Source organism: Salmo trutta, chromosome 37 (genome assembly GCF_901001165.1).
Source record: "Salmo trutta chromosome 37, fSalTru1.1, whole genome shotgun sequence".
NCBI classification, from domain to species: domain Eukaryota; kingdom Metazoa; phylum Chordata; class Actinopteri; order Salmoniformes; family Salmonidae; genus Salmo; species Salmo trutta.
In genome coordinates, this window is record NC_042993.1 from 20379860 (window position 1) to 20407486 (window position 27627).

The window sequence follows — 27627 nt, forward strand, 5'->3', positions numbered from 1 at the left end:
CAAACTGTTGTCACAAAGTTGGAAGCACAGAATCGTCAAGAATGTAATTGTATGCTGTAGCGTTAAGATTTCCCTTCACTGGAACTAAGGGGCCTAGCCCAAACCATGAAAAACAGTCCCAGACCATTATTCCTCCTCCACCAAACTTTACAGTTGGCACAATCCATTTGGGGAGGTAGCGTTCTCCTGGTATCTGCCAAACCCAGATTCGGACTGCTAGATGGTGAGGCGTGATATATCACTTCAGAGAACGAGTTTGCACTGCTCCAGAGTCCAATGGCGGCGAGCTTTACACAACTCCAGCTGATGCTTGGCATTGCGCATGGTGATCTTAGGCTTGTGTGCGGCCGCTCGGCCATGGAAACCCATTTCATCAAGCTCCTGATGAACTGTTCTTGTGCTGATGTTGCTTCCAGAGGCAGTTTGGAACTCAGTAGTTAGTGTTGCAACCGAGGACAGACGGTTTTTGCACGCTACGCACTTCAGCACTAGGTGGTCCCGTTCTGTGAGCTTGTGTGGTCTCCCACTTCGTGGCTGAGCCATGTTGCTCCTAGACATTTCCATCTCGCAATAACAGCACTTACAGTTGATCGGGGCAGCTCTAGCAGGGCAGAAATTTGATGAACTGACTTGTTGGAAAGGTGGCATTCTATGATGGTGACACATTGAAAGTCACTGAGTTATTTAGTAAGGCCATTCTACTGCCAATGTTTGTCTATGTAGATTGCATGGCTGTGTGCTTGATGTTATACATGTTTCTGAAATAGCCGAATCCACTATTTTGAAGGGGTGTCCACATACTTTTGTATAGTGTATTTTTAGTACTGGCTAAACACATATGTTATAGCAATCTGTCAGTCAATGACGTGACACACAACCATTGGTTGATGCTTGCAACGTCTGAGCAGGGGAGCAACCTATATGTGGTTAGCTGATAAATACCTATCAGGCATTGTAAGATCTGTCAGGAGTCAGAAATATCCAAGTGGTGGAACGTTACCTGAGTATTTACTCAGTAGGGAGTCTAGGCAGTTATCTTCTCTACTAGTGTTGGATCCCTGTTTACTAGGTGAGGAGTCTGCCTACTTCCTATCCAGGCCTGTTGACCAATCCTGAAACAAATTATGGAGAAGAAAAAAAACAGGCTTAAAAAACATGGTAAACCAGTGAGCCACTTATTCCTGACCCGTCCTGTTCATGACTGCACGTCCCAGTCCAGCCCAACCCAGCCTTGCACTCACTCCCATATTTTTTGAACAAGTCAAGTGACGCCACTACTCCCTGTAGCCATATTGTTATTACTTTCAAGGCAACGAGTGAGCAGCTGTCCGCGGACAGCAAGGTGGAGGGCGACTGACAAGTGTGGAATTTCATTAAACGAAGCTACAAGTTACTTGTAAATTGCTGGTCGAAGTTAAAGTCGGGTATGTGCTTTGTTGGAATGGCATCTCACTATTTGTGTTGTTGTATTCTTAGCCATAGTCACAGCTACTGTAGCTAGCTAACTCACCACTTTTACACTGCACAGCGGCTAAGTTAGCTAGCAAGTTGGAAACGGGACCGAATGGAGGATTTAGCTAGCCTTTGCTTTAGCATTAACATTGTGGCTAATGAGCGTAGCTAGCAACTAACTAAATAAGTTGATCTAGCTAACTTAGCTAGCGCTACACCAATTATGGACTATATTGAGATAACGTTGGCAAAATTAACCACGCGATACATCTTTAGTAGCTAATATTAGCTAGTTAACCAGTACACCATTCATAGACGTCGTTAGCTAACTACCGTCTTTAGCGCCCATTAACGATAGTATCGTCTGACTGGGGGTGTTTTCTTAAGCGCCCCGACGCTTGTTCTAAACGTTACGCATCGTTTGCTGTAGGGTTTTGGAAACATAAGGAACGTATCTTTCATATCAGCAGGTGGGGGAAAGTACTCAATTGTCATACTTGAATAAACATAAAGATACCTTAATAGAAAATTACTCAAGTAAAATGAAAGTCACACAGTAAAATACTACTTGAGTAAAAGTATATGGTTTTAAATATACTTAAGTAGCTATCAAAAGTAATTGGAATTGCCAAAATATACCAGATCAGAGACAGCAGGGATGAACATGATGTTTTCTTGATAAGTGTGTCAATTGAACCATTTTCTTAACAAAATGTAACGAGTACTTTTGGTTGTCAGAGAAAATCTATGGAGTAAAAGGTACATTATTTTCTTTAGGAATGTAGTGAAGTAAAAAATGTTTTTGTAAAACATTTAAGCAAAAGTACAGATACCCCAAAAAACTACTTACGTAGTACTTTAACACTCCTGCTGTGTTCTGGTCGAATTGGACCAATCTTAAGTTTTCGATCGGAAAAATATAATTCATTTAATCTGATAGTCATGGAACCTTATGACATTGTCCACACAGGGCATCTGAACACACAAAATACATCTTGATGATTGTCATTACATTTTTGGTGTTTTATTTAACTTTTGTACACCTGTGGTGTTCCTGGTCAACAATGACCGGTCCTTAGAAATGAATGGGTGAGACTACAATTAGTGTATAAAATTTAGTTCAGGCACATGCCCATTCATCAGATGGACACACTTCCTCTCCCAGACCCCCACACGCATGTGTGTTTGAGCACACACACACCTCACTCCCCTTCTTGGCTTCCATGGCAACCCCCACGGAACCTTTCCCCAATAGAATCACCTGTTGGCATTTTCACAAACAATCGCAACATTGTTTCAATAATATATAGAACTTTTCTCACAGCTCTGGTATGTAAAGCTTTTTTGAGGCCTTGCTCACAATTTGTTCTGTGGCAGCACAATGACCAAACAATATACTGTATGTGAGGCTCTTGATCATGACACTGGTGAGGAGGAAAGAGTCCTTGTTAAACTTTGACACAAAAGTAGTCTGTGATAAATAGCACAATATGTTTCATCTGAGTATTTGTTATAGTCAAAATAATCCACACACTATGCTTTTTTAAAACTCAAGTTGTAGAAGCCTAAAGGCCATAAATAGCAAATAGAAGTTCAAACTTGTAATGTTAACATGAACTTAAAAATATCTAACACATTAGGTGACAATATGTATTATTATGGATTTATAATCAGTTATAATGGGGTGGTTATTTTGGACCGAGAAAACAGAATGAATTAACATGAAACAAACAAAACAGGGGGGTTAAAGTATTTTTACTTACAGTTGAAGACAGAAGTTTACATACACCTTAGCCAAATACATTTCAACTCAGTTTTTCACAGTTCCTGACATTTAATCCTAGTAAAAATTCCCTGTCTTAGGTCAGTTAGGATCACCACCTTATTTTAAGAATGTGAAATGTCAGAATAATAGTAGCGTGGATTTATTTAAGCTTTTATTTCTTTCATCACATTCCCAGTGGGTCAGAAGTTTATATACACTCAATTAGTATTTGGTAGCATTGCCTTTAAATTGTTTAACTTGGGTCAAACGTTTCGGGTAGCCTTCCACAAGCTTCCCACAATAAATTGGGTGAATTTTGGTCCATTCCTCCTGTCAGAGCTGGTGTAACTGAGTCAGGTTTGTAGGCCTCCTTGCTCGCACACACTTTTACAGTTCTGCCCACAGATTTTCTATAGGATTGAGGTCAGGACTTTGTGAATCCTTAAGCCATTTTGCCACAACTTTGGAAGTATGCTTGGGGTCATTGTCCATTTGGAAGACCCATTCGCAACCAAGTTTTAACTTCCTGACTGATGTCTTGAGATGTTGCTTCAATATATCCACATACTTTTCCTACCTCATGATGCCATCTATTTTGTGAAGTGCACCAGTCCCTCCTGCAGCAAAGCACCCCCACAACATGATGCTGCCACTCCCTTGCTAAACGGTTGGGATAGTGTTCTTCGGCTTGCAAGCCTCCCCCTTTCCCTCCAAACATAATGATGGACATTATGGCCAAATAGTTCTATTTTTGTTTCATCAGACCAGAGGACATTTCTCCAAAAAGTACAATCTTTGTCCCCATGTGCAGTTGCAAGCCGTAGTCTGGCTTTTTTATGGCGGATTTGGAACAGTGGCTTCTTCCTTGCTGAGCGGCCTTTCAGGTTATGTCGATATTGGACTCGTTTTACTGTGGGTATAGATACTTTTGTACCTGTTTCCTCCAGCATCTTCACAAGGTCCTTTGCTGTTGTTCTGGGATTGATTTGCACTTTTCGCACCAAAGTACGTTAATCTCTAGGAGACAGAACGCGTCTCCTTCCTGAGCGGTATGACGGCTGCATGGTCCCATGGTGTTTATACTTGCGTACTATTGTTTGTACAGATGAACGTGGTACCTTCAGGCGTTTGGAAATTGCTCCCAAGGATGAACCAGACTTGTGGAGGTCTACAATTAGTTTTCTGAGGTCTTGGCTGAGGTCAGAAGCATCTAAAGCCATGACATTTTCTGGAATTTTCCAAGCTGTTTAAAGGCACAGTCAACTTAGTGCATGTAAACTTCTGACCCACTGGAATTGTGATACAGTGAATTATAAGTGAAATAATCTCTATAAACAATTGTTGGAAAAATGACTTGTGTCATGCACAAAGTAGATGTCCTAAGCGACTTGCCCAAACTATAGTTTGTTAACAAGGAATTTGTGGAGTGGTTGAAACACTTAGGTTGGAGTCATTAGTTTATGTAAACTTCCGACTTCAACTGTAAGTACTTTACACCACTGCATATCAGTGAGAAATAATTTTCAAAAAACGATGTTAAATTACCTTTTTATAGGGTTAGGGTTCCCACAGAGACATATTTCCATGTTACAGCCCTTATTTTCAGTAGTGATAGGGAAGCTTAGCTTCCTGAAGCATATTGCATATATCCAGCCAATTGTGTCAAATAGGTTCATTACTCGAGGCTTTGATCAACACTGTGTTCACTAGTGGCACCTGGTAGTCAAAACAATTTAGCACAGCCAAATTATTATAGATGACATCCCACATGCTATAGCACGTGCACAGTGTAGCCTTTTTGTCTTCTTCCGAAGCTGATACCTAGCCAATCAGGTGTTTGGCACCAGGTAGCCTAGTGGTTAGAGCTTTGGGCCAGTAACCGAAAGGTTGCTGGGTCAAATCCCCGAGCTGACAAGGTAAAAATCTGTCGTTCTGCCCACTGTTCCCCGGTAGGCCGTCTTTGTAAATAAGCATTTGTTCTTAAACTGACTTGCCTAGTTAAATAAATAAATAAAAATAAGATTTTGTTAGACGAAACAAAGCTTCGGATGTCATTGATCACGTACCTTTGATAAAGTGATACAAGCATCGGCACACTGCTTAAAAATAAACTGCTTAGCGATTGCCTCGGAGCACCGGTATTAAACGTAACATCTAGTTTATGGAAGACAGAGTGGACTAGCTAATTAGCTATCTGCATCACTGACACCTGTGTGTAAACAAAAGACAGACCAACAAACATCTTGTTGCTGAAAAATACTGTCGGGTGCAACTGTGTTAAAACCGGTTAACATTGTATAGTAAGTGTGTATTTTTTATTTGAAAGTAGAGGGATTTCTGTTTCTAGAACCGTACTGCAATTGAGAATCAATGCTTTCTTAAGGGCCCTTCCTAACAATGCAGAGAGAAATGTATAAATAATAGGAAACACAAGGAATGAATATGTAATGATAACTTGGCTATATACATGGGGTACCAGTCCCGAGTCAATGTGCATGGGTACGGAGTAATTGAGGTAGATGTGTGCGTATGGGTAAAGTGACTATGCAACAGGATAGATAATTAACAGTAGCAGCAGCGTTTGTGACGAGTCAAAAGTATCCAATGCAGATAGTCAGGGTAGCCATTTGGTTAACTATTTACCAGTCTTATGGCTTGTGGGTAGAAGCAGTTCAGGGTCCTTTTGGTTCCAGACTTGGTGCATCGGTACTGCTTGCTGTGCAGTAGCAGAGCGAGCAGTCTATGACCTGGGTGGCTGGAGTCTTTGACAATTTTTAGGGACTTTTATTTTTTAGGGACACTGACTAGTATAGAGGTCTTGATGGCAGGGAGCTCGTCCCCAGTGATGTACTGGGCCGTACGCACTACCATTAACACCTTGTGGTTGGATGCCAAGCAGTTGCCATACCAAGTGGTGCAACCATTCAAGATCCTTTCAATGGTGCAGCTGTATAACTTTTTGAGGATCTGAGGGCCCATGCCAAATAGGGCTGTGGCAATCACACATTCTTTTCAATGTAAAAAAAAAAACGTGACGCAAACCAAACTCATTGGTCCTTTAAAAACCTGATGTATGTCAAATATTGTGTGCTATATGATGGAAAATATACTGAACAAAAATATAAATGCAATATGCAACAATTTCAATAATTTTACTAATTTACAGTTCATATAAGGAAATCAGTTAATTCAAATAAATTCATTGGGCCCTAATCTTTGGATTTCACACGACTGGGCAGAGGCGCAGCCATGGGTGGGCCTGGGAATGTGTTTTCCCCACAAAGGGCTTTATTACAGTCAGAAATACTCCTCAGTTTCATCAGCTGTCTGGGTCAATCCCGCAGTGGAAGAAGCCGAATGTGGAGGTCCAGGGATCTTTTTATTTCAGTTCATGAAACATGGGAACAACACTTTACATGTAGTTTTTTATTTTAGTTCAGTATAAATAATCTGTCTCTGGATGGCTGATGTTTGTTTCCAACATTAGGTCTGTTTTTCCTAAAGAAGTTGAATCTGCTTTGTTTTGTTTCCTTGCCACGATACTAACGAGTTTTGCGATATTGGTATCATCATGGACCTATTGCCAAATCTTTTCAGCCTCCTGAGGGGGACGAGGCGTTGTTGTGCCTTCTTCATGACTGTTCGGACCATGATAGTTCCTTAGTAATGTGCTGACATTGAGGGAGAGGTTGTTGTCCTGGCACCACACTGCCAGGTCACTGACCACCTCCCTATAGGCTGTCTCATCGTTGGTGATCAGGCCTACCACCTTTGTGTCGTTAGCAAACTTAATGATGGTGTTGGAGTTGTGCATGGCTACAGGAGGGGACTAAGCACGCACCCCCGAGGGGCCCCCATGTTGAAGGTCAGCGTGGTGGATGTGTTATTGCCTACTCTCACCACCTGGGAGCGGCCTGCCAGGAAGTCCAGGATCCAGTTGCAGAGGGATGTGTTCAGTCCCAGGGTCCTGAGCTTAGTGATGAGCTTGGAGGGCACTATGGTGTTGGAATGCTGAGATGTAGTCAATAAACAGCATTCTCACATAGGTGTTCCTCTTGTCCAGGTGGCAGAGGGCACTGTGGAATGCAATAGAGATTAACGCTAGGCTCCTTTAGTCCATTATTGGGCTAGTTAATTAGACAGAATTTAGATAGCTAGCTGTTTTGTTTATCACCACATCCAGTACTTAAGTAGCTAGAGAGCTTACAACGGCCATAAATAGATTCAACTCACTTAGCTAGCTACCCAACTAGTAATCATGACAAATATCAATCACCATTTAAACTTGTAGAAACCTGAATGCAGAACACCACCACAATGACGGCTCAGCTATCATTAAATGTACTTTATCCTCGTTCTGGGGAGGCAAAGGTGTGTACCTTTTTTTTTTTCCTTGCTCAGTTTGAGTTAGAGCATGGCACCACCAACGGCAGAATAGTGGGTTCGATTCCCGGGACCAACCTTACGTAAATGTATGCATGTGTTACTGCAAGTCGCTTTGGCTAAATGCGTCTGCTTATGGCATGTTTTTGCCTTAGTACTACACAGCTGATTCAAATTATTAACTCATTATCAAGCTTTGAGGATTTGAATCAGGTGTGTAGTGCTAAGGCTAAAATATGCAACTCTTTCAGTTGCCAGGACCAGGATTAAGAAATTGCGTTTGCGACATTAGCTAGCTAGTTTTAAATCTGGTCAGAGCATCAGCCTTGTACAATTATGTCAAAATTAGAGGTATTGAGCAATCTTGCGGTTGCTTTTGCTCTGGTTGGAAACACACACGACTACCCAGTGCCTGATGCTGCTCACTCTCTCATAACTGTAGAGTAGCCTAGATGGTTTAGGGCAAAAGGACAACGTTGTGCAAGTGTGTCAATAGGCCATTGCCTATTGAATACAGGTGCTGTCATTTTTTTCCCCCTCAAGTAGTTTCACGTGGACAGAGGCAAAGCATAAAATGTGCATCTGAAAAGAAGCACCTACAATAAGTCGTTTGACAGAGGTTTTATCCCTTGCTTTTTTTTAGCTTAACAATGTAAAACCAGTCTTCTACGAGCTAGGCCTAGGTGAGGCTAAATGCAGTCAACTTAACCAGGAGGACTCCTCTCAGGCAACTTGCTGCTCTGCCCCACCGGTACAGGATGTTGCTCTGGTTCCTGTAATCCAATATGGCTCTGTTTATAAATGGATGCAGATTAAATACACTAGAATACTTCCCACTCTGAAACAAATAGGTTGCCGCTAAAGTTATCGGTGCAGTGTAATGTATGTCAATTGTGCTTATCTTTCTCTAGTTCTGTCACAGAAAGGCCTATAATGTAATAGTAAATAATTTCCTGTTGCAATAGGAGGGTTTTTCATATTATGTAAGCATTTCACTTCTGTGTTTGTTGTGCCTGCCTCCAACCTGGCGTTTTTGAAATGGCACAATTCAGACTCACTTTTGCAGTGCCTTTTTACTTCTGATTTATTCTCTTTATGTCTCTGTGAGAGGATTTCACTTGTGACAACTTCACTTTTATCCACATGGAGGTAAACAAGCAGTTAGCAAGATGGGCCGTGAGTAGCCTAGTTTTTTTCTTGCTATTAGCAGACAGTTTTATTTTAAAGTGGCTAACTGCAAGCCTTACCTCTCAACCTTTAGATCGTTCTCTGCTACCTTTTGTATTAAAATGTCCCAGAAGTGAATATGATGAACGCGTAAGCACATGTGAATGAGTGTAACAGATGTTGTTATGGTGCATTCCTGTGTAGATAACTCCTCGCTGTTTCTGCTCCTACAGACACCATGGTTGAGTTTAACGAGCGCTACCAAAAACCTGGAAAGCGTTTGGAAGAGCAGCCATTTCACATGTCATCAGAAAATAGCATGTGTTCATACTCAAACCCCATATGGAGCTCAGCTACCCTTTTTTAAAAACTTTTTTTTTTTTACTTCAAACATCAATCTGTAGTGAATGCTGTTGCCTGCTGCTGAGGGAGCGATCATAGCTTTCTGAGTGAGTGGTATGAGTAACAACAACTTCTCCACATAGAAGCAGAGAGCTTAAGGATCAACCACATGACACAGTGCCCTTTGACCTCTACTACAACTCGGTTGGAAAAAGAGGCGTGTCAGTCGGACTCTTGATCTCCATGGTGATTTTACAACCCTGTGAGCGGTCTGAGCTAATATGTAGACTTACTAAAGCTCCCACGCTGCCTGTACTGGAAATTGTAGAGGGGGAAATGATGTTGTCAACCTATAGGCCTAGCCTAAAAAATTATGTTGAGACAAAAAGGTACTTGGATCATATATAGCGTGTCAACTTTTGTCCTGCGAGGCAGCTGAAGTCAAAGGGTGGTGACCTCAAAGGTTTAAGCCAAGATCATTTGGGTCAGGCACTTTGTCTTTCACAATCTTTCAATGATTTCTGTAAATTCAAATCGAATCATATCCATCGCCTGCTCCATTAAATCGATTCAGAGGTTTTATGTAGCCTAGCCCCACAACACTGGCTTCCCCTCCTCTAGTCAACGTTAACATCCTTTCTGCCTGATGCTTTTTTTTACTAGCATCTTAGTCAGCAAAGTTATGGCAAGGACTAAAGCTTTCCCTCCAAGGTTCTCGGTAGAGAATAGTAGCTGAATAATTATTTGCCATTTTAAGAATTCAGTGGGTTTTTTTGTGCATTTTTTAAAATGTTATTTAAGCTCTCACCTGCACAAGGTTATAATCTAGCCCATCTACAGGTGGCTTCACTGTAATAATTTACACAGTGGAATGACCCACACCTTCACTTGAAGGTAGAGGTCCCCTAACAAAGGTTAGACTGAAGTTCAAATCAAACCTGGTTGCTGTTGGATTGATAAGGGCCCTGTATTCTGTAAATGCAGTGCACTGGACATGCTTTGGTTAGACTGCCCTTTTGCTCTGGTTTAGAGAGCACATCCACAACAGTCCCAAACCAGTGTGCATGTCATGAATTAGGCTTGGGCAGTATACCATATGCCAGGTTATTTGGAAAAAGCCACGGGATGGTTTTTCAATACTGTTGAAACTATTGTTTTGATTTTTTTTTTAATACATTTTAATATTTGTAGATACTTTTGAAGTAAATACCTGCAGTCAACTTGTGCAATACTATAGGAGTTAAAGAACATTGCGTAATATAGTTATACTGTCACATTTTTATGAAGTTTACGGTAATCCCCAGTCACGTGTCACATGGTGTTTGTTTACAAGCAAACTACGACGAGAGATCGGAGCTTTGTGAGTCACTCACTGTGCAGCATGCGCCAGGGGATCTAATTACAGTATGGGATTCACAACTAAATGTTTGCCAGCTAGATATCTTATAACGTATGTTAACAGTCTAAAATGTGCGAAATGTCTGCAGTTGTGCATTTGGTGTGCAAATTTAGTATCTCGTTAGCTATCTAGCTAAGTGGTTAGCTTATTCCAAAATCAAGCATTAGCTTGGTAACAGCAGAGAATCCCATCCTGGATCAAGAGCCTTGCTGGCAAATATTTGTTTTGTGTGTGCAGCAAAATTAGCGAGTAGTATTTTTGAGTTACTTGTATAGTTTAGTTCAGAAACTGTACAACATGTTTACAATGCGCCCTTTAGCATTTAGTTGGTATTCTCTATTGGGATTTTACATATACAGTGCATTCGGAAACTATTCAGACCCCTTTTCCAAATTTTGTTACGTTACAGCCTTATTCTGACATGGATGAAAAACCTGGATGAATCCTGTTTCCATTGATCATCCTTGAGATGTTTATACAACTTGATTTGAGTCTACCTGTGGTAAATTCAATTGATTGGACATGATTTGGAAAGGCGCACACACACACCCGTCTATACAAGGTCCCACAGTTGACAGTGCCTGTCAGAGCAAATCCAAGGTCGAAGAAATTGTCAGTAGAGTTCTGAGACAGGATTGTGTCGAGGCACAGATCTGGGGAAGGGTACCATATCGACTATAGTAGCCTAAATGTGAAGTGAAAATGCCATCATGCCACTATATCATCAGAGGCCATTAGGTAAAATGGCTTGTTTCGAAAGGTCACCAACCCCTAACCCCTATATTTGCAGTGAGGGGTTTGAACTTAACTTAGCCCTGTCCTATTCAACAGGTCAATGTGCCTGCACTGCACACCTGTTTAGATATCACATAAACAGCCACTTCACACAACATATTTCCAACCCCCTTATCTCATATTGTGATCATGTAATCCTCTGTAGACATGCTGTGCTAATGGTAAGCCAGGAGTGTGTCCTCTGCTGTAAGGCTGTATTTCCTCTGCAGAGGTAAGCGAGGCTGAAGTTGTTTGTTGTAAGCTGAAGATAACACCGTGCAGTAGTGTTGTCACGATCCCAGAATTTTGACTTCGATACTCGATACCACAATGATACCACAGCAAAAAAAGAAGGCGTATCAGCCAAAGTCAAGTAATGCCACTTGATCCAGACAGATCTTTTGAGTTCAATATCATTGCATTACAATTTGAGTTTTGGTTAAAAAATAATAATTTAACTACATAACGGTAATCATTTATTTGAGTGGTAAATCTTAGGGATGTGCAACTTTCCCTTTCTTGACGATTCAGTACATATCTAGATACATGGGCTCCAATACGATACAGGAACAATACGTTTTGGTTTTAAACGATTCGGTGCGATTTGGTTTGATTAGAGGAACGAAACGATACGACTCGATGCACTGACATTTGTTGTATCAACACATTCGTTTTCCATTCTAAATTCTAATCTGCAGCTAATGGAGCTTATGAGCTGGGTGCCTCTAAGTTGAATCTGTCTGAGCTGATCTCTCTCACTGTGTGTGTAAATGATGTGTATATGTCGGCACCTGAGCTGAGCCATAAGGGAGACTCTGCATCTACCACCCCACCTATCAGATAATGGGGATAATGTTTGCTTTTTGTCCCTCAACTTTCGATTTGAAATCCCCATCACCAACTAAATTTGTCATTGTTGCAGATTCAAAGTGTTTGAGCTAGTAATGTATCAATATTCATCATTACAAATTAGCTATGACATAGCTAAAGAATATATAGCACAACTTTGGATTTCAGCCCCGTCTCAATTGAATGGTTTAGACCTTTTTGTAAGTTTTTTCATAACTTTGTTTTTTTATCTCCCGCTTTGCCCATGCAGTGCAGGTAGCAAAAATGATTGCAAACCTCTAGGATAAAGTTTATAATATCATATCTTAAAATGACCATATACACTGATTTTGTTTAAAAAAACTATCAAAACTGTTGCTGATGGTGAACCTGAACAATCAAAATAAAATGTAGTGTAGCCTAAGCCTTTATCAGCAGGTAGGCTATAGCTAGATGAGTTATCTCAGGCGGTAGCTTAGGCTACTTTATTACGGTAAAATACAATTTTCAACAGCGCATTTGATAACAATAACCTAGCAAATTACATTGTCACTCAACTAATAAAGCCTAATATTGCGCAAGCCATTTTACAAACATTTGAATGCGGGAGGTGACGTGCGGCCTCGCGGGAAGCAGTGCACAGCACAGTTCAACTAATCTACTGATATTGCCTAGCGTCCATAATGCGATAAATTGCCTGTATTGATGTGATAAATAAAACAATACGTTTCTAACATGAATGTCCACAAAACATTTTTTTTCTCCTTTAAACTACTACTAGTTTTATGGTTGCAGCCATCAATTGTTCCATTAGCGATCACCTGTATTGGCAAACTTCACATTTCTCTAGTATAGGCTACCTGGTGTCCCAGGTCTAAATCAGTCCCTGGTTAAAGGGGAACAACGGGGGGGAAGCAGTGGAACTGGCTTCAAGGTCCAGAGTTGAATTTGAGGGCTTTAGTCTATTGATAGACTGGGTAAATCTAGATGTACCCTAGGACTGTCCACAGTACAGGTTAATGCATATTCAATAGGAGTGTGTGCATGCATTGAGTTATTGAGCTTGTATTTGTTGATTTCCATGTGGCTACAGAAAAAAACAATCTGTTTCCCTGCCATTTGGGACTTATTTTATTATACTGATCAACATCATTTGCTGCTTTTCTTTAATTATAGAAGTGCGCGCTGTCTCTTTAAGACCCTTGACTTCATTCACACACAGTCAGTTCGAGGCTAGAGCAAAGATGATATGTGAATCGAGGGAGACAATGAAAATGTTATGTTTCGGTGTCAATCAGCTTTGAAATCAGCAATATTTTGTGTTAACATTTGCATATTATCAGAAGCATGGTACTAGGGTAGTGAATTGATGTTTGCTTCAGCTAGCAAGGAAAGTTGGCTGTAATTTTAATTTGTATTTATTTAACTAGGCAAGTTTGTTAAGAACAAATTCTTATTTACAATGAAGACCTACCCCAGCCAAACCCTAACCCGAACAACGCTGGGCCATTTGTGCCATGCCCTATGGGACTCCCAATCACGGCCGGTTATGATTCAGCCTGGAATCGAACCCGGGTCTGTAGTGACGCCTCTAGCACTGAGATGCAGTGCCTTAGACCGCTGCGCTACTTGGAAGCTACCAGTATCTTCTTGCAAGTGTTTTAGCCTGTAATGCTAATGAGTGCAGTGGTTCCTCAGGCCAGGCTAGAGCTAGCAAAGAGTAAGTGGAGCAGGGACGTTGCTGTAAGGGGACATCGGCTGCCCTGATAGACATACTTGATCCTCTCCCAATCAGTAGACGACGTTTGGCACATTTGACACTGACAGAAGTACTGAAAGTAACAAACTTTCATTTTCTAGTATTGAAAAACGACTGAAAGTTCGGTATACCGTGTTACACTACAGTGCAATGGTACCTGTCAGTACCAAGGACTCAACATATTTTTTTCTGGCTGTCTGGCCCTTGGTGATTGGGGCTGGCTCCAGAGTGGGCATCAGCTCGTGGTTCTTGGACTTCCTGCCATCCTTAAAATGAGCAGAATTAGATACAACTCTGTGAAATTGAGTCTACTACTGTTACCAACAAGTAGTGACGCTAGTAGAATCACCTCAGCACGATATGAGAGGAGATTTGGATTGGAGGAGAACGGAGAGCAGAGAGTTGGGTGTAGTGAAGTGGTAGCCTAAATTATTTTGTAGGCGTCTGGTCACTGGTGACATTCATTCTCAGTGAGGAGGCCTATAGCTGTACTGTACTTCAGCTTACATAAACACCTGCTAGTGGGGGTGGTTGTGAAGTCAAATGTCTCACATATACAGTGGGGGTGTGCTTATCCTCTCATACAACCTGTGCTACATGGTCCAAGGTGTAGTGAATCATGAGCTTGGCAGTCACACTTTCACTTTAATAGCTGAAATGCTTGAGGCGGATCTTCTCTTCCTGTCTTGTTGAATTATGCTATCTTCCGTCTTTCATGCAATGCTTCCTTCGGTTAAAGGGGCAATCAGCAGTTTCTACATACATTTTAGACTTATACACTGAGTGTACAAAACATTACAAACACCTTCCTAATATTGAGTTGCACCCCCACGCCTTTTTTTTGCCCTCAGAACATGGACTCCACAAGCTGTCGAAAGCGTTCCACCGGGATACTGTCCCGTGTTCATGCCAATGTTTTCCACAGTTGTCAAGTTGGCTGGATGTCCTTTTGGTGGTGAACCATTCTTGATACACACGGGAATCTATTGAAAAACCCAGAGGTATTGCAGTTCTTGACACAAACCGGTGTGCCTGGCACCTACTACCATACCCTGTTCAAAGGCACTTCAATCTTTTATCTTGCCCATTCACACATACACAATTCATGTCTCAATTGTCTCAAGGCATAAAAATCCTTCTTTAACCCATCTCTTCCCCTTCATCTATACTGATTTGAAGTGACATCAATAAGGGATCATAGGTTTCAACTGGATGCACCTGGTCAGTTTGTCATGAAAGGAGCAGGTGTTCTTAATGTTTTGTACACTCATTGTAAATTATATATGCCCATTGATTCTTGAAGAATTTTACTTATAAATGTCTCATGACCAAAGTTCAACTGTCGTACCCCATCAGAACCCAAACTATAAACATGTTTTACTCCCACTGTTTGTCAACAAAGTAAATACAAATGCTAAATAGCCTTAAAACATGGTTAAAACTAAAATGTTGATATCATGGATGGTGAATCCTTGCATCCATAGCTCTGTCTATGCATTTGAGTGGTTAGATTTCTCAAGCCCCATCCCTAAACTTTTTACTGAAACTGGTGGGGAGGTCACTTTGTTTTTGTTTTAACTGCTGATTGCCACTTTAAGGTCATGAATTTGTGTTTTGGTGAGCGGTGTAAAAATAACTTGATGCTCATCTCTTCAGATTAATGTGTGCAGGGTAATTACTTCCTCTGTAGGAGGAGGCTGTGGCAAACTGTGCATACACCAAAAATATGAGCCCCCCCCCCCCAACAGTGAGGTTGTTAAGCTACCACGCCACAAGAGTTTATAAACCCAGAGGCGCAACATCGCGAGACTTCCAGAAACGGTTGCGAAATAGACTAAGCAGACAGGCTGGGGTTTGGGGTTTGAGAAGTTAATGAGAGAAGTGAAATTCTTCCTTAGTAGTTAATTTTCTCAATCTAAAGGCACAACCTAGTCAATGTCTTAATAAGTGGTTGAACATCTTTTTACTCCAACCTCGTGAAATTGACAAACTAACACGTTTTGATTTTCGTCAAAAACAACTTTATATCGAGTGCCTTTGCTTTGACGGCCTGCACATGCGAAGTTTGGTGCCAGACGACCGTTAGACCTGCTGACGTGTTTCTGAGCATGAGCTTAGCTAGCCAACGTCGCCATGACATCGCCTACAAGCGTGATCTGGGATTTCTATTGGATAAACTGTTTCTGCCTGTCATTAACATCTCATATGCAAAAGCAGCAGCATCCTTGTCAACAACAGAACCTTCTTAATTGGTTTTGCTTGTTTTGGAGGTTTCTGTTTGGGTTAGAGCATGCAAACACCTCTCTTTCTTCCTTCTGGCACTTTCATTCTCTTAGTATCTGAGTCACTTCTCTGTCTTGCCAGGGTTCATGAGCCATGGGCCGGTATAGAACTGCATTGCACTTTGACTCAAACAGTGATCCTCAACAAGTATTCTAGTGTCTGACAGTTAGGCTAAGTAATGTTGTAGCCCAGCATTGAGGAGAAAGGTTGAATGTCCCCTGCTGCCTCCCTCTGTCTGCTTCATGAGACACGGGTTTTGCAATGGTGACCCATCTGGGGAAACCTTGGGTTATTTTTAGATGTACTGTCTCCCAATTTGAGACTGAAAGAAGAATGTTTTGCATTGGGTGCCTCTTCTGTTCAACGTTACAGGAAGGTAAGGGCAAGGAACCATTCATTATGAGAGCCAAGCCTTTTTTAAAGCTGTTGTTTATTGGCAGTGTCTCCTATACCATTAGTTATGACCATTACACCATGTAATTGGATGCCCTCCTGCCTATGGAAAATGTTAGTGTTATTGGCCTTGATGTTGCCTCAGGAAGATGTTGGGTGGCAACTGTGTTCATTAGGCCCTCCCCACAAACTCATATAAACCTAACATAGAAAACGTTGTGGGGAAAGGAACTAACATCTAGTGTTGACTTTCCCTAAGTAGTCCTATTTTCATGTCTGCCTAATGTTGGTTGTATTTTCACAACCTCAATCTGATTCTGGGCAAAATGGCTAGAAAAATAAACTTGAAAGAGCGAGAGGACAGCTCGTAATTAGGGAGGCACGATATATCGGTGAACATATCTGAATCGGCCAATATTTGCTGAAAATGCCAACATCGGTATCGGCCGATGTCTAGTTTAACGCCAGATGTGCAAAACCAATGTGAAAGCTGACGTGCATACTAGAGGTCGACCAATTATGATTTTTCTACGCTGATACAGATTTTTGGAGGACCAAAAAAAGCCCATACCGATTTAACGGCCTATTTATTTTTTATTTATTTTTTATTATTATAATTTTTTTTTTTATAAATATATATATTTCTAATAATGACAATTACAACAATACTGAATGAACAATGGACACTTATTTTAACTTAATATAATACATCAATAAAATCAATTTAGTCTCAAATAAATAATGAAACCTGTTCAATTTGGTTTAAATAATGCAAAAACAGTGTTGGAGAAGAAAGTAAAAGTGCAATATGTGCCATGTAAAAAAGCTAACGTTTAAGTTCCTTGTTCAGAACATGAGAACATATGAAAGCTGGTGGTTCCTTTTAACATGAGTCTTCAATATTCCCAGGTAAGAAGTTTTAGGTTGTAGTTATTATAGGACTATTTCTCTCTATACCATTTGTATTTCATATACCTTTGACTGTTGGATGTTCTAATAGGTACTTTAGTATTGCCAGCCTAATCTCGGGAGTTGATAGGCTTGAAGTCATAAACAGTGCAATGCTTGAAGCATTGTGAAGAGCTGCTGGCAAACGCAGTAAAGTGCTGTTTGAATGAATGCTTACGAGCCTGCTGCTGCCTACCACCGCTCAGTCAGTCTGCTCTATCAAATCATAGACTTAATTATAATCTAATAACACACAGAAATATGAGCCTTAGGTCATTAATAAGGTCAAATCCGGAAACTATCATTTAGAAAACAAAACGTTAATTCTTTCAGTTAAATACGGAACCGTTCCGTATTTTATCTAACGAGTGGCATCCGTAAGTCTAAATATTGCTGTTACATTGCACAACCTTCAATGTTATGTCATAATTACGTAAAATTCTGGCAAATTAGTTCGCAACGAGCCAGGTGGCCCAAACTGTTGCGTATACCCTGACTCTGCGTGCAATGAACACGAGAAGTGACGCAATTTCCCAAGTTTAATATTGCCTGCTAACATGAATTTCTTTTAACTAAATATGCAGGTTTAAAAAAATATACTTCTGTGTATTGATTTTTAAGTAAGGCATTGTTGTTTATGTTTAGGTACATTCGTGCAATGATTGTGATTTTTTTTCACAAATGCGCTTTTGTTAAATCATCCCCGGTTTGGCGAAGTTGGCTGTCTTTGTTACACAGTTCGCAACGAGCCAGCCGGCCCAAACTGCTGCATATACCCGGACTCTGTTGCACAGAACGCAAGAGAAGTGACACCATTTCCCTAGATAAAAGAAATTCATGTTAGCAGGCAATATTAACTAAATATGCAGGTTTAAAAATATATACTTGTGTATTGATTAGAAGAAAGGCGTTGATGTTTATGATTAGGTACACATTGGTGCAATGACAGTGCTTTTTATTGTGAATGCGCTTGTTAAATCACCTGTTTGGTGAAGTAGACTGTGATTCAATGATAAATTAACAGGCACCGCATTGATTATATGCAACGCAGGACAAGCTAGATAACTACACATGGTTGATGATATTACTAGTTTAACTAGTGATTATGTTGAGATTGATTGTTTTTTTTGTAAGATACGTTTAATGCTAGTTAGCTCCTTGCTGCACTCGCATAACTGGTAGTCAGTCTACCACGCAGTCTCCTCGTGGAGTGCGATGTAATCGGCCATGATCGGTGTCCAAAAATGCCGATTACCGATTGTTAAGATAATGGGATTCATTGCCCTTGACAATCAACTGTTCGCCGACTTGTCGAGCACCAGTTAACACTATTTTTCAGATGTTGCTCTACCGGAGTTACAATGTAATAGCGTCAATGCTATTAGCTTCTTGACATACATACTATGGAACGCCGTTTGGGTCTTTGCATGTCAAAAAAGATACAGTAGCACTGTCAAAGCTGTACAAAAAAAGTCAGCAAACAAGCAAATACCGGCCACGAACGATGTGTTTACAATACCGTGTTGGTAATAAAGCATTATTTGTTCGACCGCAACTTCTGGGGTAGCTAACTTTAGCTTTGGTACCTAGCTAGTACCAATACAACGCAGCCTGAAAACAATGACCAGTAGAAACTGCATTCATTTTCATTATTCTTCGCAATGATTTAGGAATCCGTGTGAGTAAGTATTGTTTTTCGCTAATTGAAATTGAACTTCTTCAGTTCATGAAAATAAATAGCTAGCCAGCTTCTTAGCTTTGGGCAACAGGGTTAACTTTATAAGCAGCCAGCTAGCTTCATCGGCTCGACCGGACCGGGTTATGTGTTGTGAAGCTAGCAACAATAAGGATTACGCGCAATAGTGGAATTTGCGGTTTGCCTTAAAAATAAAATCATGTCATTGACAGTGATGCAAATGAATACAAATAGTAGAATTATACTATTATTTTGAAGGCTAACAGCGAAGTCCGCTATTGTGGCTAATCCTTATTGTGGCTAGCTTCACATAGATGGGTCCGACCACCATTTAATCAAATGAGAACGGTCTTATAAATTAGGGTTATTTTAGATGACACCGAGCTATATAGTTATCTAGCTAACTATAGCTACTGAAACAGATTGTCGTTGAACATTGTTTGCATCCATGAGCTAGCTAGCTTTTTTTTATGACCAGCACTGTAGGTGCGCGAGACAACTTTACCGGCATCATAGCATACGTATCGATGAGTCGTTGTGACATATGAAATAGGAGTGATAGTGTAATCAATGTGTAATAACTACGTAAAAAATGAATGAACACGTTAAATTATTATGTGACATGCAGTCATATTCAGGCCCTGATTGGTCAACAAACTTATTTGACACATAAAATAGTGTTAAATAGTATCTTTTTTGACACGCAAAGACCCAAATGGCGTTCCTTAGAAATGGGGACATACGTAAATACCAACAAAATAACTTTGTGTGTGTGTAACCTTTTTATTTAACTAGGCAAGTCAGTCAAGAACTAATTCTAGTTTACAATGACGGCCTACCCCGGCCAAACCCGGACGACGCTGGGCCAGGAACTTCCAATCACTGCCGGATGTGATACAGCCTGGATTCGAACCAGGGACTGTAGTGACGCCTCTTGCACTGAGATGCAGTGCCTTAGATCGCTGCTTGTGTGTAACTTTTTAACTGTACTAGAATGCTTAAAAGGCCACAGTAATTTTAAATATCGGTATCGTTTTCTTTGGCAAGGAAAATATCGGCATCAGCCAAAAATGTCTTATCGGTGCATCACTACTCGTAATCTATTAATCATGGGTTTGTCTTTAGCTACTGCTTCTCCCTTAATCTGAGGTAGGCTATAGCAACAAGTGTTGGCGTCCGCTAACCCTGCCATTCAAAATGAAGTCTTAAGTCCTGTTACTCTAGCATCCAAAACTATGAGGAGTGCGCTGTAAAACGTTATCCTTTTTCCCAATCTGTCCAAGATCTGGTGTCGCTGATGGCGGAGGGAAAACTTATGAGGTTTTGAAAGGACCAGCTGGTGATGGGGAAGCCCATAGTTAACCTGGTGTTGGGATAGAGGTGTATTCACCACCTTGCTACCCTCTGCTGCCTGGCAACATTCTCTCACCTGCCAACCTGGTGACTCTCTGCCATTTGCCAACCTGTACGTCCACTCAGAGACAAGAGGCACAAGAGCAACCAATCAGCAAATGACAAACTTAAACAGTCCCAAGTGTTGTTGCTACCTGTTGCGTGGTGTCTGACCGGAGTCCAGGTTTGTGTGAGGGGGTGGTTATCCTGTATGTGTTTTTGCTAGGTAGTTCTTTGCTATGTTATTTTTGTTTGAGTTTTGATAGAACTCTTGAAATCAAGTCTTTCATCTGTCATTATTAATAACAGTACTAAATCTTTCGTGGACATACACACGTGTTTGATGCGACGACTAACGAGTAATTACCCTGTTCCAGTGCGTATTTTCTTTCGTCACTGATCATTTGGACAAATCACGATTTCACAGGTGCACAGGTGAAAGTGAGACTGATGTCTTGTAGGTCATTATGCTGTTATTTTGGATGAGAGCTGTGTGAGAGCTGGAATCTGTATCTTCAGAACTAAATGTATTGAATCCACTGAAGCAGTACATGTACTAAAGGCCTAAGACATGTTAGGCCTGTTACTGTATAAAGTTAATGCAAAATCTATAGCCTCACTCCGAAGCACTTTTCTCTGAAATGGCATAGGCCTCCCTCTCCACTCTGTGTTTAACTTTGCAAAGCAGAGGTGAGTCACAGTAGTTCACACAGTCACAACCAGGATTGGCAGTTGGTTTTGTCCCAACATGTTGGGCCCTTCAGATGAAAACGACCACGCCTAACCTGGTGGGCGCAGAGTGTCACGCTTTAATGCTGAATGTCAAAGCGCCCTCGTATGCTTTTTCCATTTACATGTAGGTGTTTGAATTGATGCTACCATGCAGCCTCACCACCGCAAAGTATTGCATTTGTTTTTGACAGTGTAACGTGATCAAGATCATCTGTTGTAATCAGACGTGTTGAAAGGTTTAGGCCTTGTCCCTTTCTATTGGGCATTAAGTACCAATGAAGAGACCAAGCAGCCTTGTATCTTTCTCTTAACCTAACTCCCTATGATTCATTTCCCTGACACAATCCTTCATCTTTTTCTTTCTTTCTCAGGCCTGGCTCTAGATCTCATCTGCCTCTTGACTGCAGCTGAAGCCTGTCGTCATGGCAGTATTTATTTTTATTTCACCTTTATTTAACCAGGTAGGCTAGTTGAGAACAAGTTCTCATTTGCAACTGCGACCTGGCCAAGATAAAGCATAGCAACTTCGACACATACAACAACAGAGTTACACATGGAAAAAACAAAACATACAGTCAATAATACAGTAGAACAAAAAGAAAAAAAAAAGTCTATATACAGTGAGTGCAAATGAGGTAAGTTAAGGCAATAAATATGCCATGGTGGCGAAGTAATTACAATATAGCAATTAAACACTGGAATGGTAGACGTGCAGAAGATGAATGTGCAAGTAGAGATACTGGGGTGCAAAGGAGCAAGATAAATAGAGTATGGGGATGAGGTAGGTAGATAGCCCATCTGTAAACAGCCCATCTATGTACAGGTGCAGTGATCTGTGAGCTGCTCTGACAGCTGGTGCTTAAAGCTAGTGAGGGAGATATGAGTCTCCAGCTTCAGAGATTTTTGCAGTTCGTTCCAGTTATTGGCAGTAGAGAACTGGAAGGAAAGACGACCAAAGGAGGAATTGGCTTTGGGGGCGACCAGTGAGATATACCTGCTGGAGTGCGTGCTACAAGTGGGTGCTGCTATGGTGACCAGCGAGCTGAGATAAGGCGGGGCTTTACCTAGCAGAGACTTGTAGATAACCTGTAGCCAGTGGGTTTGGCGAGGAGTATGAAGCGAGGGCCAAACAACGAGAGCGTACAGGTTGCAATGGTGGGTAGTGTATGGGGCTTTGGTGACAAAACGGATGGCACTGTGATAGACTGCAGTGAGGCCTCACTAACATGGCTAATATGTCTCTAAGCAATGTCCCCCCCAGGCAGGGGCACATACGGCCCTATCCTCCATGGCTCCATATCACCTGTTGTCAATAGTGTTACCTCTCTGGGCTAGGTGGCTAATGCACAGATCACTGTGAGCCCGTGTGCCCTCGCTGCCTGTAGCCTCGCCGCAGTGCTTATGTTAGTGTTATCTTCTGCTGCTGATTAGCACAATCCCAGAGCAGCAACAGTGGGGCCAGGCCTGGAGTGAAATTGCGTTGCTATGAACCACACCATATTAGAGATCTGCAAGAGGTGTGTTTACCTACGTTATGAATTTGTCTTGGTATCAACATCAAGAGATGGCCTAGTTGAGTAGGCTATGTGTATGCGATCTGTATGCTTGATTTGAGGTTAATAAATGTATGTAATAATTGTTAGCTAAGAGTTACGTTACGCTAGTTAAATTACTTTTGGGGTTAATATAGAATGGTCTGGTGATGTCATTGAGATAAAATGAAACTGTCCTTGATTTTCAGATGAATTTTAAAGGAAGATAACATAATTACATGTTCATGTTTTTTGGAGTAGGATGTCCAACAAAAAATCCTCCTTTTGAGTGAGTCTTAAGTTAATAAAGCAGCTGACTGAATGAGAGGCCTAGTCCATGGACATTTTGCTAGAAGTTCTCTATTGAAACGCGTCTATTGCCTGCCATATATTTCCTATATCGCTTTTCATATTCTTATAATGCAGTGAACTGGATGACACTTCTTTCCACTTTCAATCTTTGTATCGCAGCGTTGAAGGGGTATTTGCTCAAAATTAAAACACAATCGTTTTCTCTCTGTCTGCTCCAGGCGAGGCTAAGATGGTGGACCGGCTGGCAAACAGCGAGGCCAACTCCAAGCGGATCCAGGTAGTCGAGGGCTGCTTCGGCACGGCGGGCCAGCCACTGGTTATACCGGGCCGCGTACTCATCGGTGAGGGTGTGCTCACCAAGCTGTGTCGCAAGAAGCCCAAGGCGCGCCAGTTCTTCCTGTTCAACGACATCCTGGTGTACGGCAACATTGTCATCCAGAAGAAGAAGTACAACAAGCAGCACATCATTCCGCTGGAGAGCGTCACCATCGACACGGTGGCTGACGAAGGCGACCTGCGGAACGGCTGGCTCATCAAGACACCCACCAAGTCCTTTGCCGTCTACGCCGCCACCGCTACCGAGAAGTCAGAGTGGATGAGCCACATCGGCAAGTGCGTGGGCGACCTGTTGGAGAAGAGCGGCAAGGCGCCGACTGGCGAGCACGCCGCCGTCTGGATACCAGACTCAGAGGCCACCCTCTGCATGCGCTGCCAGAAGATCAAGTTCACGCCCCTCAGCCGCCGCCACCACTGCCGCAAGTGCGGTTATGTGGTTTGTGGCCCGTGCTCTGACAAGAAGTTCCTGCTGCCCAGCCAGTCGTCCAAGCCGGTACGTGTGTGTGAGTTCTGTTACCTGCAGCTGGCCTCCGCAGGAGGGGGGATGGGCTTAGGCCCACGCTCGGACTCCTACAGCCGGTCAGGGTCAAAGTTCAACAACGTGTCGGACGACGAAGATGAGGAGGACAGCAGTGACTGAGGAAGGCCCTCCTGACAGCCTTCCATCTTTTCCCCTTTTAGTAATCAATTAGCAATATTCCACTAATAATTATTTTTTTATCCCTCCACAGCTTAAAATTACCATAGGAAGATGAATTCATTGGACAGCAGTGTTATGAAGAAACATTCTCTTTTTTTTTCTAGCTGAAATGTTTTTTTAACGATAATATAGTGAAATGCCTGATGAGAATTGTAGTAAGTTCGGTAAAAATATCCCTCACACTATTTGTAGTATGGCTGCTTCCTGTATGGCATGCTCCACAGTCCATCCTCTTTGTTCTCCATTAAACAGTGGACCTCACTACAGGAGCGAATGATGCTAGGAGTAATGTAGCATCTCTCATTGTCCTCTCTGCTAATGTCATCCTCTCTTCTATTACATTCTTGATTTCATTTTCCCTTATAAAAATGTTTTTTTTTGTTTTGTTTTTTTACCAATGAACCTTAAGAGGTGTGTGTGTGTGTGTGTGTGTGTGTGTGTGTGTGTACATGCCTCAATGCTGATATTTCTGTGGGGAGAAGCGATTAGCATTCAGTCACACTTTACATAGTCTTACCTACCCCTTTAAATATTTCAGGTAAAATACCTGTAGGTGCTTTTTTTTCTAGGTTTGTAACTGCTTCAGTATTTTCTAATACAAATAACCCCTCCTTAACTAACCTCTCAAGTGATTACAGTATCGTAGCCAGAAACGTAAACAGTCTGATCTGTTGTCTGTTGATTTGTCTTTTGTAGTTAGTTGCTTATGACAAATCTGCTAAAGCTTTATAATTGTATGGTGAAGCTCCTCTAGCTGTGTCTTAGCATACAGTGGAGTTTTTCTCCACAGCTTAGCTTGTAATAGCATGTATTTGAAATGCACATAGTCAATCATCCCAAAAATGGACCTCACACAGACCTTAATTTTCACACAGTGCCTTCTGAGAAAGTGAGTTGTCTGGGCAGGTCTGTTTTATTGAGGTATTGCATCAGAGTAGACCCTAGTACTGTAACTTCTGTTTTCAGGCTGTGTTCTGTCAGTATAACCCTAAGCTGAATAATGGCTGTAGGGAGAAGTTTGTGTGATCATTGTGTCTGTGTGATCATTGTGTCTGTGTGATCATTGTGTCTGTGTGTGTAGATGCGCTAGAAGGCTTTACTTCAGATATTTTTTACTAAATCAGAGAAGAAAACATGCACCTAAAAATACAGTCATGCTTTATAAAGTACTGTCCAGTGTTGGAGATGGGTTTTGGTTCATCTAGAGTATTTAGCAAGTTTCTGACTGGAGTTTCCACTGAGTGCCTCGCGTGCTGTGAGAGCAGAAACTTGACCTGTGATAATCAGGAAATCAGCCCATTGTCTTACTGTGGTCTCCTCAGTATGTGACTGCTTCCTAACCTGCCCTCAAAGTTCCAGGGTATCCTGACCTGTCAGAAAATAAAGCTGAACTGAACTTGCCTGACCACAGAGAATGGGATATCATTGCATAACGTAGAGGAAGTGTCTACCATCGACTTCTCTCAGAGGAACCGAGACCATCCCTGCCCCCCCTTGTCCCTCTTCCAACTGAGCTTCCCTATAAGGTATGGCCAGTCTGTGTCAGCTGACATGTGAAAGGCTTGTTGGAGGACCAACAATGACCTACCCACAACCACCATCACTTTTTCACGCTGTGAAGCGAACGTGAAATGCACTAACCATTTCAGGTTTTACACTCTGGGCCAGACAGATCTAATTCACTTTGTCTAGGCATAGTTTCCTTTTCCATGGGAATCCTTTCTCTCCTTTTAAAGCAACTTGTTTTTACACTTAAGCAGTCAGGCTCACAGGTGGCATAGACTTGAACTAATTTGCAGTCTTTCAGTGTAATATGGAACGTTTATCCTGAGAAGTGTGTGTTTGAGTGACAGAACTAACAAAAGGGATCATTTTTCTTTCCTTTTCTTTTCTAGCTTCTCTAAGAAGTAACTGTAGAACCCTATAAAATTCAATCTCTTTGGCAAGCAATAAGACATGAGACGTCATACAGTACTTCGATGTAAATCTCCTACCCCATTGTCTCTGATTATCAGGTTGTATTGTTGAAGAAGCAGATCACTCACTCTATTGAAGATTTATCATTATACTCACTTAAGCAAGTTTTGCTGTTGATCCTACTTATAGATATTGGGCATATCTATGTTAACGCGAATCCTACCATAATCTGTAGTGTCCTTAATCAACACGTTTGTTTTTCTTCTTTCACTTCATGAATATTTTTAAATGACTTTGTTTTAATCCTGTTGATTTTGTATATTTGTATAGTGTTTGGGGTTTGTTTTGTACAGTATACTATGTAGTTATACAAATGCCGCTGTTTCAGGTCTCTTGTGCTCGTCTCGTCTTCATGTATGGACCGGATTAAACACCAGCACTTTACTCTCTTTCTCTGGAGAGAGGTCGTAAACAAGAGCTACAGTGCCCCTGAGACCGTAGACTGACAGGACTGGATTTCCTGTATGATATCACCTCAGGAGAGTGAGCTAGGGGGACCTACACAACCTGAGATTTAACATTGTACACCCATTAAGCAAAAATGATGTCTGAACACAGAACAATGTGAGATTTCTGAAAGAGCATACCATACTGTTTTGAGTTTTTCTTTGCCTGTTTATCTGGTGTGGTTTGTTAACCACTCAAGTCTCATGGAATTGAAGTTCTCTCGATTGCTATCGGGTGACATTTTGTCTTCTCAGATTTTGATTTTTCTTGTCATTTAAATTCTCGTTTAAAACGTCTTTAAAGGGCTTAAACCTGAATGTAATACAGCATATCATCGTTAGATACTAATTTTCTCTGAATTGAAATATATATGTATAAAATATAAATAACATATTGCCTAAAGTCTGTCTTGTCTTCTTTGGCTTGTTGGGAAAAGTCCTCATGGCTTCAGAGGGGAATGACTATTTACCATGGCGTTTAGAGGGACCTTGCTAGGTGGTGGAGACGGTCTTCTCGGGGAGCTGAGAACTGACTGCTCCATGACCTCATAGGCTGCCTGATAGTCACATGGCCTGTAGTGCTCATAACAATCATGCCATAATCCAACAGCCAAACTGCTCTCAGTGCAGTTTTCAAGCTCTGTTTGTCCAGTGATTCAATGAGAAGCCCCAAAAATTGTGAGAAAAGTTATTTTGTTTTCCTTGTGCATATCTTAACATTAATGATCAAGTCACTTTTAGTTATGTAGTAGAATTTAATTAGCCACTGCTTTCTTTTCCGAGCATCACAGAATTCCTTGTGCAGCTGTAACCAATTCTTTCACAATGTTGAGGAATTCTGCCAGGTTTAAAATAGCATTCAGAAATGCACCAAGCATTTTTTTATGTTTTATTCTGGAATATTTTACTGTCCCTCTCACCACAGATACAGGTCTATCAAAACTTTCAGGTTGAAGTTGGTTAAATGCCCCCAAATCCCTCCGATACACCATCCAGGCCAAATCCCTCCGA

General features: G+C 41.4%; 1 protein-coding gene across 2 annotated transcripts; it reads left to right on the top strand.

The window, feature by feature from the left end:
* Nucleotides 1–951: 951 nt before the first annotated feature.
* On the top strand, nt 952–27019 carry plekhf2 (pleckstrin homology domain containing, family F (with FYVE domain) member 2). Of its 2 annotated transcripts, XM_029736798.1 has the most exons (3): nt 952–1424; nt 14721–14870; nt 23376–27019. In XM_029736798.1, exon 3 carries the CDS (start codon nt 23387–23389, stop codon nt 24131–24133), a length of 747 nt encoding a protein of 248 aa, XP_029592658.1. In that variant the 5' UTR covers nt 952–1424; nt 14721–14870; nt 23376–23386; the 3' UTR covers nt 24134–27019. The 2 variants fall into 2 exon arrangements, with proteins under 2 accessions (XP_029592658.1, XP_029592656.1); XM_029736796.1 differs by lacking the exon at nt 14721–14870 and having other exon boundaries at nt 954–1424.
* The last annotated feature ends 608 nt before the right edge of the window (nt 27020–27627 follow it).